This window comes from Pipistrellus kuhlii, unplaced genomic scaffold (assembly GCF_014108245.1).
Source record: "Pipistrellus kuhlii isolate mPipKuh1 unplaced genomic scaffold, mPipKuh1.p scaffold_m20_p_9, whole genome shotgun sequence".
Lineage (NCBI taxonomy): Eukaryota > Metazoa > Chordata > Mammalia > Chiroptera > Vespertilionidae > Pipistrellus > Pipistrellus kuhlii.
The window spans coordinates 30390527-30401993 of NW_023425595.1; the positions used below are offsets into that span (position 1 = coordinate 30390527).

An 11467-nucleotide genomic window follows, 5' to 3' on the forward strand; every position below is an offset into this window, starting at 1 on the left:
ACAAATGAGTGAGAGCATGTGATATTTATCTTTTTCTGACTGACTTATTTTGCTTAGCATAATGCTCTCCAGCTCCATCCATGCAGTTGCAAATGATAGGAGTTCCTTCCTTTTTACAGCAGTAGACAAATCTTTTTTTTTATTTAAGTGTAATATAATGGTATTGTAAAACTGTTTAAATTCTTAAATCAACCACAGTTTATCCAAAACTCTAATATTTCAACATATTGTACTTACATTTCTATTTGAAGTTTTTATTAAGACATTTTGCACATATTGGATCTCACCAGATGTTTTTGAATGAATGTACAAATTAATGTAGAACTAATTCAATTTTCATAATAAACTTTTAAGAATTATTATATTGCAGTCTAAGCAATATGTGTTCTGGAAAGCATAAGAGGAACCACCTGAAGAAATGAAGTGATGATGTCTATTTCATGAATCAATATAAAACCTAAATTTTTAAAGTAAATAATTTTCTCTCTCTTGAAATAGACAAATCAAAAGGAATTTTCAAAAGACAGGACATTGAATAAGTCAGCTCACAACAAATATGTTTTGGTTTGGATAATAAGGATAAATTAATTAAAATATACTGCAAATTGGTCATAGTTCACAGAGATTACAAATGCAAATTTATGCTATCAGTAAGTACATGTAAAAATTTTAAATATATTTTAAATAATTAAAAATGTGCAAAGCAATCCATATACAAGGTATGCATAAAGATTTTTTTGGTGAAGGAGAATTATACTAAGAAAAAAACAATTAGCTCCAAATCAGTTGGAAATTATTAATGTCAGAAAAAATGCAAGTTAAATAAATAGTGATTGGATCAAGATCACTTTGAGAAACAGTAGATTATGTGACTGAATTAACAGTGGAGTTTATGCTGATTGCATTAAATCGTTTAATCTCCAAGGTTGCTAAGGTTTTCCATAAGCAAAATAATAGAAGTACCAAAATGATTTTTTTTTCCACTCAATTAGTTCATGGTGGAAATTTTAAAACCTGTACACGAAAATCAATAGCAACTCATTAGCTAACCTTTAATGTCCTCTGTACAGTTTAACATTGTCTGTTTTCTATTCTCATTTCCACACCTCATGGCTTCTCACTAGATGATCTTCAATTTTACTATTCAAGGTCTTTTGTCAATAGCATAGTGGGTTCCTCCAGCTGGGTTTTTGCCCTATAACATGGATGAAACATGCACAAATAATTCTGTTGAGGATAAAAGCAAATAAATTAGATTCTTATTCAGAGATCAACGGGAGGGCAGCTAAAAAGCATAAGTGTTCTGACCAAAATTAAAAATTATTCTTTAGCTGCTCCATTTCTTGTGAATCATGTGGTGAATCATACCTGACTTCCACTTTGACAGAACCAATAATCTCTGCTGGGATGGCAAAATAACAACAATGTCTATATTCATAGTGGAAAGATACACTGAATTATAATCTGAAAATTGGGGAATTAACATGCCCCTCTCACCTACCTTTTACAACACTTATGCCTACAAGTGTGTATGTAATTAAATCCATGGATTTCTAAGACTAAAATAAATTCATAAAGACTCTACAATTAATCTTAGTACTAACTACAACAATAATCTTAAATAGTTCCACTTTTGTGTGCCCTTTAATACCTGAGATTCTTGGTAGAGGAACAGCAGGATGAATGCAATTAGGTCAGGTGCTCAGGGTATTGTTTAAAAAACAGCACGACTCTGCCATATATATCCTTGTACGGCCATTAACCTCTAACTCCCTTGATATCATACCATTGAGCTGAGTTTTTAAAGAAAACTGTGTTGTAGATATCCAGGAAATATTACAGAACATTAGAGACATGGGTGCTGGTTTAGAAATCAAGCTAAACACTATTGGAAGAGGAAATGAGTGGAAGTTTTAAATTCCTGTTGTCTACTCCATGATCCACAAATAGGAGAATAATTTCATACATTCATCTATATCAGTGTGCTTGTGTGTGAGGAATTATATCTGGGGGTGGGGAAAAAGAATGAACAAGAAATGATAATGAATGTTGATGATTTTAATCTTCATGGAAGAGTTTGTTTATTTCTGAAAGAATGTTTAGGACACAAGTGGAAAGAACTTATTGTACAATGTTTCAAAAGGTTTCCATCAGTGTCACATACATATGTTCTCCTATTTATTTTTCTTTTTAAAGTTCAAATTATATGCATACATGTATGTCAGGATTATCTTGATGATCCAATTTTGAGATTATAATGGATAGTGATTTTTGCAATAATGATAAGATACTATTTTATAAGACTTTAATTAACTAATAAGATTCATCCTATATAATAAAAGGCCAGCAACCATAATGACCAGAGCAACTGAGTGACCAGTCGTTATGAGGTACATTGACCATCTCTTGGTTCCTCCCCAACCCCAGCCTGCAGGCTCCTATCACTGGACGGCAAATGGGGAACCATGAGGAACTGAGGTGAATGGCAGAGATATGGGACTGGGGACTGGGAAGTGGGCACAAGATGGCCCTGATTGCAAGCTAAGCCTGGTGACCCTACCTATGAGTGATTTTGTGCACTGGGCCTCTAATTCCTATATAATTTTATTAATTGGAAATTTTTAATTAAGAATGAGATAAATAGAACTCATAATCTATATGAAGAGGTATCTTTTAGTACACTTAGTTATACAGTATGTCTTTTAGAAAGATTGGATAATACCGTACTAGAACAAAAGTTCTGCCATTTTCAATTAATGTTATACCATAATCACATTCAAAACAAGATGGTCCAGTAATACTATGATTAAAAGTGCATCATGGGTATCTACACAATTTCTTTAAACATTTTAATATTCTTAGACATATGTATTCATTTATTTTACAGTGGTGAAGCCACTGTAGAGAACAGTATAGAGTTTTCTCAAAAAACTAAAAATGGGACTCATGTTTGACACATTTCTAGGAATATATAGGCTTCATGTGTACAATTCTATAATATAATACATCATCTGTATATTGTATTTTGTGTCCACTATCCCAAGTCAAGGCTCCTTCCATCACCATTTATTCCCCTTGATAACTTCTTCTATCATCCCCTCTCTCTATCCCAACACACAACTCCCTTGCATTCTCTGTTATGAATTGTTATTTTTATGCTTAATCCCTTCACCTTTTTCACCAGCCTCGCACCTTTCCTCCTCTGACCACTGTCAGTCTGTTCTCTCTGTCTAAGTCTGTTTTTATTTTGTTTGTTAGTTTATTTTGTTCATTAGATTTCACATATGAATGAAATCAGATGGTATTTGTCTTTCTCTGACTGGCTTATTTCACTTAGCATAATGCTATTCAGGTCCATCCATTCTGTCACAAATGATAAGATTTCCTTCTTTTTTGTTTTTTATTTTTATTTTTTTTACAACCAAGTAGTATTCCACTATGTATATGTACCACAACTTGTTGATTCACTCATCTACTGATAGACATTTGGGCTGCTTCCCAATCTTAGCTATTGCTAATAACACTGCAATGAACATAGGGGTGCATATATTCTTTCAAATTAGTGTTTCAGATTTCTTCAGATAATATTCTCAGAAGTGGAGTCACTGGGTCATGAGGCAGTTCCATTTTAATATTTGAGGTACTTTCATGCTTCTTTTCACAGTGGTTGCACCAATCTGTGTTCCCACCAACAGTGCACTAGGATGGCCTTTTCTTCACATCCTTGTCAACACTTTCTCTTTGTTGATTTATTGATGATAACCATTCTGATATGTGTGAGTTGATATTTCTTTGTGGTTTAAATTTGCATTTCTCTGATGAATAGTGATGTTGAGCATTTTTTCATGTGTCTATTGACCATCTGAATGTCTTCTTTGGAGGAGAGTCTATTTAGGTCCTTTGCCCATTTTTTAATTGGATTCTTTGGGTGTTGTATTTTTGTTGTTGTTGTTGACTTTTATAAGTTCTCCATAAGTTTTCAATATTAATCCCTTATCAGATATATCATTAGTAAATATATTCTCTCATTCATTGGATTCTCTTTTCATCTTGGCTGTGCAAAAGCTTTTTAGTTTGATGTAGTATTATTTGTATATTTTTTCTTTTGTTTCCCTTGCCTGAGGAGATATATTAGAAAAAATATTGCTATGAGAAATGTCTGATATTTTATTGCCTATGTTTTCTTCAGAGTTTTTATGATATTGAATATAACATTTATATCTTTAATCCATTTTGAGTTTATTCTTGTGTTTGGTGTAAGAGGTGGTCTAGTTTATTTATTTTTTGTATGTATTTGTCCAATTTTATAGCACCATTTATTGAATAGACTATCTTTGCTCCATTATGTGTTCTTTTTTTTATTTGTTTGTTAATTTGTTTGCTGCTTTACCAGATTCTATGTCTGTCAGCATGTGGATGAAAAACATTTGCTCCAAGTAGACATCAGAGTCAATCACTTTGAGACTAAGCCAAAAGATACCTGACATATCAGGGACAAATGAAATACACCCACTAACATCTATAAATGACAAAGGCTAGGAAGTAACACATTGGTCAGTTTAGGGACTCGCCATGCCTGAAAAGTTATAGAGATGTAGATTTGAGCTCACAATTCACAAGAGCAATGATGTACAATACATGAAGCAGAATGGCAGGGAGATCCAGATGTGTGAGGCTTCCAGCCCAGGAATCCCGTTGAGGATGAAGTATCTTGGGATTAGGCTAGTACTGTTGGCTCCATGCATAATGGTCAATTGCAAAGCATGTTACTTTTATGACTAAGAAAGATGCCCCATACAAGAACGTAGTGGTTTTATTTTCAGCCAGAAACAAAAGATGAACAAGTATTTTTTGCATACTATTGTATAAATAATAATTTTAGAAGAAAATTCATCTTTTTGTACCCAGACTATGTTCTCTGATTCTACTTAGAGGTCTTGAGCCTGTGACTGAATTGAAAGGATGTAAGCATAGGGCAAACATAATGACACAACCCTGGTCTTACTTTTATACTGTACTCTACACTCTGTCTATATTACCTGCTTAAATTCCCAGGCCAGCCATTAATACCTTACCAATTTCCAAATTATAGACCTTGTTTAAGTAACAAATATTCTTTTCAATCCTATTATAATTTTCCTTCTTCCAAGAAGTCCTTTCAGATTTGTCCACTGGGTCATAGCCAATCAAGCTATATGAGCATCTACTGATCGCACATAGGTATTATGGGGCTGAGATAGATCATCTCTAAACCTAACAAGTCTAAACCTGGCAAGTCTGGGTTTTCTCAAGTCAAAATAATCAAGGACCGAAGATTTTTTTTTTTTACATTATTTAAATTTAAAATTATTTATTTATTTATTTATTTTTACATATTTTATTAATTTTTTTTTGCCCCCTCCCTCCCTCCCACACATCTCCTCCTTCCCCAGAGTTTTGTGTCCATTGGTTGTACTTATATGCATGTATACAAGTCCTTTGGTTGATCTATTATCTCCTCCAGATCTTCCTCCCCTCCCTACTGTTATTTGACAGTCTGCCTGTTGCTTTATTTTCTCTATATCTGTCTCTTGGTTCATCAGTTTATAATGATCTTTATCATCCACCAATGAGTGAGGTCATGTGGTGTTTCTCCTTCATTGATTGGCTTATTTCACTCAGCATGATGTTCTCCAATTCCATCCAGGTTGCTGCAAATGATGAGAATTCCTTCTTTTTTATGGCAGCATAGTATTCCATTGTGTAGATGTACCATAGTTTTTGGATCCAATCATCTGCTGACGGGCACCTAGGTTGTTTCCAAATTCTGGCTATTGTAGATTGTGCTGCTATGAACATAGGGGTGCAAATATCCTTTCTGATTGGTGTTTCTAGTTTCTCGGGATATATTCCTAGAAGTGGGATTACTGGGTCAAATGGGAGTTCCATTTTCAGTTTTTTGAGGAAACTCCACACTGTTCTCCACAGTGGTTGTACCAGTCTGCATTCCCACCAGCAGTGCATGAGGGTTCCTTTTTCTCCGCAACCTCGCCAACACTTGTCCTTTGTTGATTTGTTGATGTTGGCCATTCTGACAGGTGTGAGATGGTACCACATTGTTGTTTTGATTTGCACCTCTCGGACAATTAGTGACTTTGAGCATGTTTTCATGTGCCTTTTGGCCTTCCTTCTGTCTTCTTTTGAAAATATTCTATTTAGGTCCATTGCCCATTTTTTAATTGGATCATTCATCTTCCTTTTATTTATTTGTATAAGCTGTCTGTAAATGTTGGAGATTAAACCTTTATCAGTGGTATTATTTGCAAATATGTTCTCCCACACCGTGGGCTTTCTTGTTGTTTTGTTGATGGTTTCTTTTGCTGTAAAAAAGCTTTTTTTTTTTTAATATATTTTATTGATTTTGTACAGAGAGGAAGGGAGAGAGATAGAGAGTTAGAAACATCGATGAGAGAGAGTCATCGATCAGTTGCCTCTTGCACACCCCCTACTGGGCATATGCCCGCAACCAAGGTACATGCCCTTGACCGGAATCGAACCTGGGTCCCTTCAGTCCCCAAGCCGACGCTCTATCCATTGAGCTAAACCGGTCCCGGCTAAAAAAGCTTTTTATTTTATGAAGTCCCATTTATTTATTTTCTCTTTAGCTTCCATTGCTCTAGGGGCAGTATCGGTGAAGAAGTTCTTTTGGCATATGTCTGAGATTTTGCTGCCTGTGGATGCTTCCAGTATTTTTATGGTTTCCCGAAGGACCGAAGATTTGATGGGCCACAACTTAACACAACATGGCCATATGCATTTTGCATTATATCTCTAATTACTTCTTCTGGAAAACATTGAAAATTTTAATATCACATTTTACCAAATAACATTGTTAAGCTTTAATTAATTCCCATAATTCCTATAAATTTTCTCAAATCTCTATGTAGAAAAACATGACCTATGTCTCAAAATGTTTATAATTTTGATGTCTTCTTTTGGTGTATTATTTTTAGATCCCAAATGACTATGAAAGTAATATTGAATAAGACAGAATCTTCATTAATAGCTCTTGAGAGGACTTAGCTTTCCACATTTATTCTATATTCTGTAACAAAGATCTACTCTGAAGCTTTTGAAGAAAATAATAAGACTCCAGGACCTTTTAATTTATTTTGAGAAAATTCTTCTTTATCTTGTGTTCCTAAAAGAACTTGCATAGTTATTATTTGTTTTGAGATCATGAACTTGAATCATTCATTTTTCCACAGCATTATATTATATATTTTAAGACTTTTCAGAAATTATTTTATAAAATCTTCTGTTTTAATCTTTCCTATGTAATAGCCTTTTCCAAAGTTTTAATTCTGATTGCTTCTCTTTTCTCTCTGTCATTTTTTTCTTTTTTTGGTTTGAACATGATTTAGCTTAGGATTCTATATAAGTGTGTTTTGTTTTTTTTGTAACCACTAGTTTTAAGCAGTAGAAAACTTTTCAAATCATTCCATATAAACAATTTGAAGGTATAAAAGAGGTAAAACCAATCTTTTTTTCAGAAAACAGGAAAAGATTAGCACCGACTTTATAAACCAATGTGCTCAAATGTGAAATGCTATTAACCCAGAAATCGACCTGAGCCACTATGCTCAATTAATATTTGACAAAGGAGGCATGAACATCAAATGGAATAAAGATAGTCTCTTCAATAAATGGTGTTGGGAAAATTGGACAGATAAATGCAAAAATATGAAACTAGACCACCAACAACACCATAAACAAAAATAAACTCAAAATGGATGCAGGACTTAAATATAAGATGGGAAACTACAAAAATACTAGAGAAACCCACAGGCAGCAAAATCTCTGACATATGCCAAAGCAATTTCTTCACTATTACTGCTCCTACGGCAATTGGAAATAAAATGAAAACAAACAAATGGAACTACATCAAAATGAAAAGCTTTTTCACAGCAAAAGAAACCATCAATAAAACGACAAGAAAGCCCACTTCATGGGAGAACATATTTTCCAAAGTTATCTCTGATAAGGGCTTAATCTCCAACATTTACAGGGAACTCATACAACTTTAAAAAAGGAAGATAAACAATCCAATCAAAAAAATGGGCAAGGGACCTAAATAGATAATTTTCAAAAGAAGACAGAAGGAAGGCCAAGAGGCATATAAAAACTTGCTCAAATTAATCAGCCAAGAGATGCAAATCAAAATGACAATGAGGTACCATCTCACACCTGTCATGATGGCTATCATCAACAAATAAACAAACAACAAGTACTGGTGCAGTTGGGAGAAAAAGGAACCCTGGTGCACTGCTGGTGGGAATGCAGACTGGTGCAGCCACTTGGAAAACAGTATGGAGTTTCTTCAAAAAAACTAAAAATGGAACTCCCACTTGACCCAGTGATCCCACTTCTAGGAATATATCCCTAGAAGCTAGAAACACCGATAAGAAAGGATATATGCACCCCTATGTTCATAGCAGCACAATTCACCATAGCTAAGATTTGGAAACAGCCTAAGTGCCCATCAGCAGATGAGTGGATTTAAGAATTGTGATAATCTACTCAATAGAAAACTACACTACAGTAAAAAAAAAAAAAAAAAAAAAAAAAAAGTTCATACAATTTGTAACAGCATGGATGGAACTGGAGAGCATTATGTTAAGTAAAATAAGCCAGTCAGTGAAATATAAATATCACATGACCTCACTTACTTATGAAATGTAATGAACAACATAAACTGATGAACAAAAACAGATTCAGAAACAGAGAAACACTGATCAGACTGTCAAACCTCAGAGGGAAGGTGGGGAATTAGGGGCAAGGGAGAGAGATCAACCAAAGGACTTGGATGCCTGCATATAAGCCTAACCAATGGACACAGACAACAGGGGGGTGAGGGTATAAGTGGGGGTTATGGGGTAATGAGGGAATAAGGACACATATGAAACACCTTAATCAATAACGAAATTTTAAAAAGGTTTACTATTCTCATGATTTTAAATTCTTGTTTTACTGGTATCCAAATAAATATTTATTTCCCTATAGAGTGATGCATGGAGGAAATGGCTCTTGGACAATGGTTACTTCTTTCAGAAAACATTTCTTAAACGAAACATAAAATTAAAATAAAAAATTTCAATGGGCATTTGTAATAAAAAAATTTTTTCAACTGATTATAAAATGTCTTGAACCAATGAATGATCAATTTTGGCAATAAGTATTTTGATTCCTGTGAACTGAGAAATGTAGAAAGATATCACAAAGGGGGGAAAAAAGTGCAGACAAGGCATAGAAAAAGAAGATACACAAAACAAAATTGAAATTCAAATAGTATTTCTTTGAATTTCTTTTATATTCCTTGAGACAAGAGGCAACATAATGTTATTGTTTTTGATTAAGATTTTGTTGAGCCCTAGCTGGTTTGGCTCAGTGGTGAGAGCGTGCACCTGCAGACTCCAAGGTCCTAAGTTCAGTTCCAGTCAAGGGCATGTACCTTGGTTGTGGGCATTTATTCAGTAGGGAGTGTGTAGGAGGCAGCTGATCAATGTTTCTAACTCTCTATCCCTCTCTCTTCCTCTCTGTAAAAAAATCAATAAAATATATTAAAAAGCAAATTTTGTTGAAAAGCCAAAATTTCAAATGTGTCACCATTTTTCTTTCTTTGTTTTATTAGATTTATTGGGGTGACATTGGTTAATAAAATTATCTGGTTTTCAAGTGTACAATTCTTTAACAAATCAGGTGTATGTTGCATTGTGTGCCGATCATTCAAAGTCAAATATTTTTCTGTTACCATATATTTGACCAACTTTTTGTGTTGTTTTGTTATTGTTGTTAATCCTCCTCTGAGGATATTTTATCCATTGCTTTTCAAAGAGAGTGGAAGGAAGGAAGTGTGTGTGTGTGTGTGTGTGTGTGTGTGTGTGTGTGCATGTGTGGGGAGGAGATAGAGATAGAGAAATGTGAATGAGAATGACATACATTGATTGGTTGCCTCCTGAATGCACCAAGACTTGGGGCAGAGAGAGAATCTACAACCCAGGTGAGAGCCCTTGACCAGAAATCAAATCTACAATCCTCCTATGCACTGTCTGGTGCTCTAACCACTGAGAAGATTGGCCAGGGCCCACTTTCTGTTTTAGTTTTTGCCACTGATACATTGTAATAACTGAAAGTTGAAACAGTGCCACTTTTCTTTAGTTGTTCTTCAATTAAGCACTTCCTGGATATTACACTGAGTATATATCTGGAGAAATGAGAAAAAGTAGCATCCTCTATGCACTAGTTGCTCTTGATGTGTACTTTAAGGACCTTATATAAACTTTGCCTTAGCTCCTTGTTTTTGAGAGCATACACCATGGGATTGAGGGCAGGAGGAATGACACTGTGCAGTACATTGAGTAGCACTGGAATGATGGGAACTGACATTGCAGCACTATGTGTGATGGAAATGACAATGACAATTGTATAGAAGAATAGAATCAGAATGAGGTGGGACGTGCAGGTGCTTAGGGCCTTGGACGCAGCTTCTGCCAAGTTCAGCTTCAGCACAGAGTGAAGTATCAAAGCATATGATAAAATAATCAAACCCAGGTCACTTCCCATGAGTGTCCAGGCCAGAAGAAGATGGTAAATGCTGTTGATAGTTCTGTCATCACAGGATAGACTGGTGACACCGAGATTAGAACACAGATAGTGTTCTATTTGGTTCTGGGAGCAGTAGTGCCTCTGAGCAGCCAATACAGGCACTGGGAGGGTACTTATGGTGTTTCTGAGTGCCATGAACACAGTTGCTTTGATCACAAAAGAGTCAGTAATTATTGATGGATAGCGTAGTGGTCGACAAATAGCTACATATCTATCTATAGCCATGGATACAAAGATACCTGACTCCATGCCCACAAAACAATGTATGGCATACATCTGCAGAAAACACTCAGGGAGACTGATGGCTTTAGCATTGAACCATAAGATGGCCAATATCTTGGGCATGATAGTGGTAGCCAGCCCCATGTCTACCACAGCCAGGATGCCCAGGAAATAGTACATAGGCTGGTGCAGTGTTGGCTCTTGATAGATGATGATCAGGATCAGGATGTTGGCACTGAGGGCTAAGAGGTAGAGAAGAGCCAATGGCAGGGAGAGCCAGTTTTGCCAGCTGTGAATGCCTGGTAATCCCATGAGAATAAATTCAGAGACCTGGATCTTAGAGATGTTGGAGGCTTTAAGATTCTGGAACATTCTTTAGTAAGAGAAAAAAATATTCAAGATTACCATTCTGAAGACTATTTATGACCACATTTGAACAGAAGTATTCGAGGATTAAGATTTTATTAAATTAGGCTGGGAGCAGCCAGGCCTGGAGCAGCCGGGTCTGGTGCGGTCAGGCCCGGAGCAGCAGCTGCCAGGCTGGGAGTAGCCAGGACTGGAGCAGCGGCTGACAGGCTTGAAGCGGCCAGGCCCGGAGCAG

General features: G+C 35.6%; 1 protein-coding gene across 1 annotated transcript; it reads right to left on the reverse strand.

The window, feature by feature from the left end:
* Nucleotides 1–10278: 10278 nt before the first annotated feature.
* On the reverse strand, nucleotides 10279–11238 carry LOC118713211 (putative olfactory receptor 56B2). The gene has a single exon (XM_036427612.1). The coding sequence runs from the start codon at nucleotides 11236–11238 to the stop codon at nucleotides 10279–10281; it is 960 nt and encodes a 319-aa protein (XP_036283505.1).
* Nucleotides 11239–11467: the final 229 nt, after the last annotated feature.

Excerpts from the sequence above, each read along its gene's own strand:
- LOC118713211 (XM_036427612.1), bottom strand. The coding sequence starts at position 11,238 with ATGTTCCAGAATCTTAAAGCCTCCAACATCTCTAAGATCCAGGTCTCT.